General features: G+C 31.7%; 1 protein-coding gene across 1 annotated transcript; it reads left to right on the top strand.

Annotated features, from left to right (window-relative positions):
• Positions 1–343: 343 nt before the first annotated feature.
• LOC129945263 (uncharacterized) lies at positions 344–1,198 on the top strand. Its single transcript, XM_056054921.1, has one exon. It carries the CDS (start codon positions 344–346, stop codon positions 1,196–1,198), a length of 855 nt encoding a protein of 284 aa, XP_055910896.1.
• The last annotated feature ends 387 nt before the right edge of the window (positions 1,199–1,585 follow it).

Raw genomic sequence — 1,585 nt, forward strand, 5'->3', positions numbered from 1 at the left:
AAAAAGCTAAATAGAAAATAAACGAAGCTTAACTTGTGTTTAAAACTAGTTTCAAATTTTTAATAAACTGTGAAAAGATATGGAATTTTCCTGTCGAAAGTGTGATAAAAACTTTAAAAAAGAAACTCCATTGATATGTAGTGGTTTCTGTAACAAAGCAATACATCGCTCGTGTGCGGAGTTCTCAAAATATGATGTTGATGTTTTAAATGCGAAAGCTAATATTTTCTACTTATGTGATGAGTGCATTGATTTTATTAAAATATTAAATGAAAATCATATAAAGTTAATTAAAACAATTAAAGAAAATCAAGAAAATTTATTAAATATGATGGAGGTTAATATGAAACAAATTTCGGATAAAGTGAGTGAGATAAAAAATGTATGCAAGCCGGTAATGATCGCGAGTGCCAATAGAGAAGTGCATAACGAGAAAGAAACATATGCGTCTAAGGTAAAAAAGGGTCCGCAAGTTATCTTAAAGCCCAAAAGCATACAAGAAAGTGCGATAACAAGGGAAGAAATAAAAAAGAATATTAACCCTTCATCTCTATCTATCAATGTAAGCAGTGTTTCCAATCGCCGGGATGGTGCAATTGCTATTGAGTGCGGGAATGATGAATCGAGTGTAAAAATGCAAAATGCAATCAAAGAGAAAATGAGTGAAAAGTATGATATTCAAATACCAGAAATGAGAAATCCTAAAGTGCGCGTATGCGGCATGAGTGAAATGATGAGCAGTGATGTTATTATTGAATCAATTCAAGCTCAAAATAAAATTGTATTCAAAGTTATAAAATGCATTAAAGTTTATCAGTCTCCAAAAAATAAAAAAATGTTCAATGCTATTTTGGAAGTAGATGGTGGAGCATTTCAAGAGTTATTGTGTGCTAAAAGAATAAATATTCAATGGGACAGATGTGTTATTTATGAAGAAATTAACGTCAAAAGGTGTTTTAAGTGCTGGGGTTTTAACCATAACGCGAAAAAATGTACCGGGGAGGAAACCTGTGTAAAATGTGCCGGAAACCATAGTAACAAAAACGATTGTGATAGCGAAAATACGAAGTGCGTGAGTTGTATCAGAGCAAATAATACCCTTCATCTGAATGTTGATGTAAATCACGATACAAGAAGCTCTAAGTGTCCTGTTTTGCAAAGAAAAATGCAAAGTGAGATGCAAAAAATTGCCTACTAGCAATTAAATAGCTGTAGGTGTTTCTTTGCCAACATACAGGGGCTGATAAATAATTTTAGTGAGCTTGAAAGCATAGTCTATCTGGAAAGTTTTGATTTTATTATAGTGGTGGAAACACATGTAACGTCAAATATTGACAGTACTGAAATTTGTTTAATGTTTCTTATTATGATTACATTGAAGACAATGATAAAACATTTAGGTTTGAGTTTGTTACTTTTATTGAGTTAAAGACTTTTATCAAAAATATGAAAAATAAAAAAGATGCAAATATGTTGTCTGTTAATATGATAAGTGATTCATTCCACATAGTTGGTGACGGTTTGTGCAGATTAGTAAATGAATCTCTAAGAGAAGGTATTTTCCCAGATTGCTGGAAGGAGTCAA

Source organism: Eupeodes corollae, chromosome 2 (assembly GCF_945859685.1).
Source record: "Eupeodes corollae chromosome 2, idEupCoro1.1, whole genome shotgun sequence".
Taxonomy (NCBI): Eukaryota; Metazoa; Arthropoda; class Insecta; order Diptera; family Syrphidae; genus Eupeodes; species Eupeodes corollae.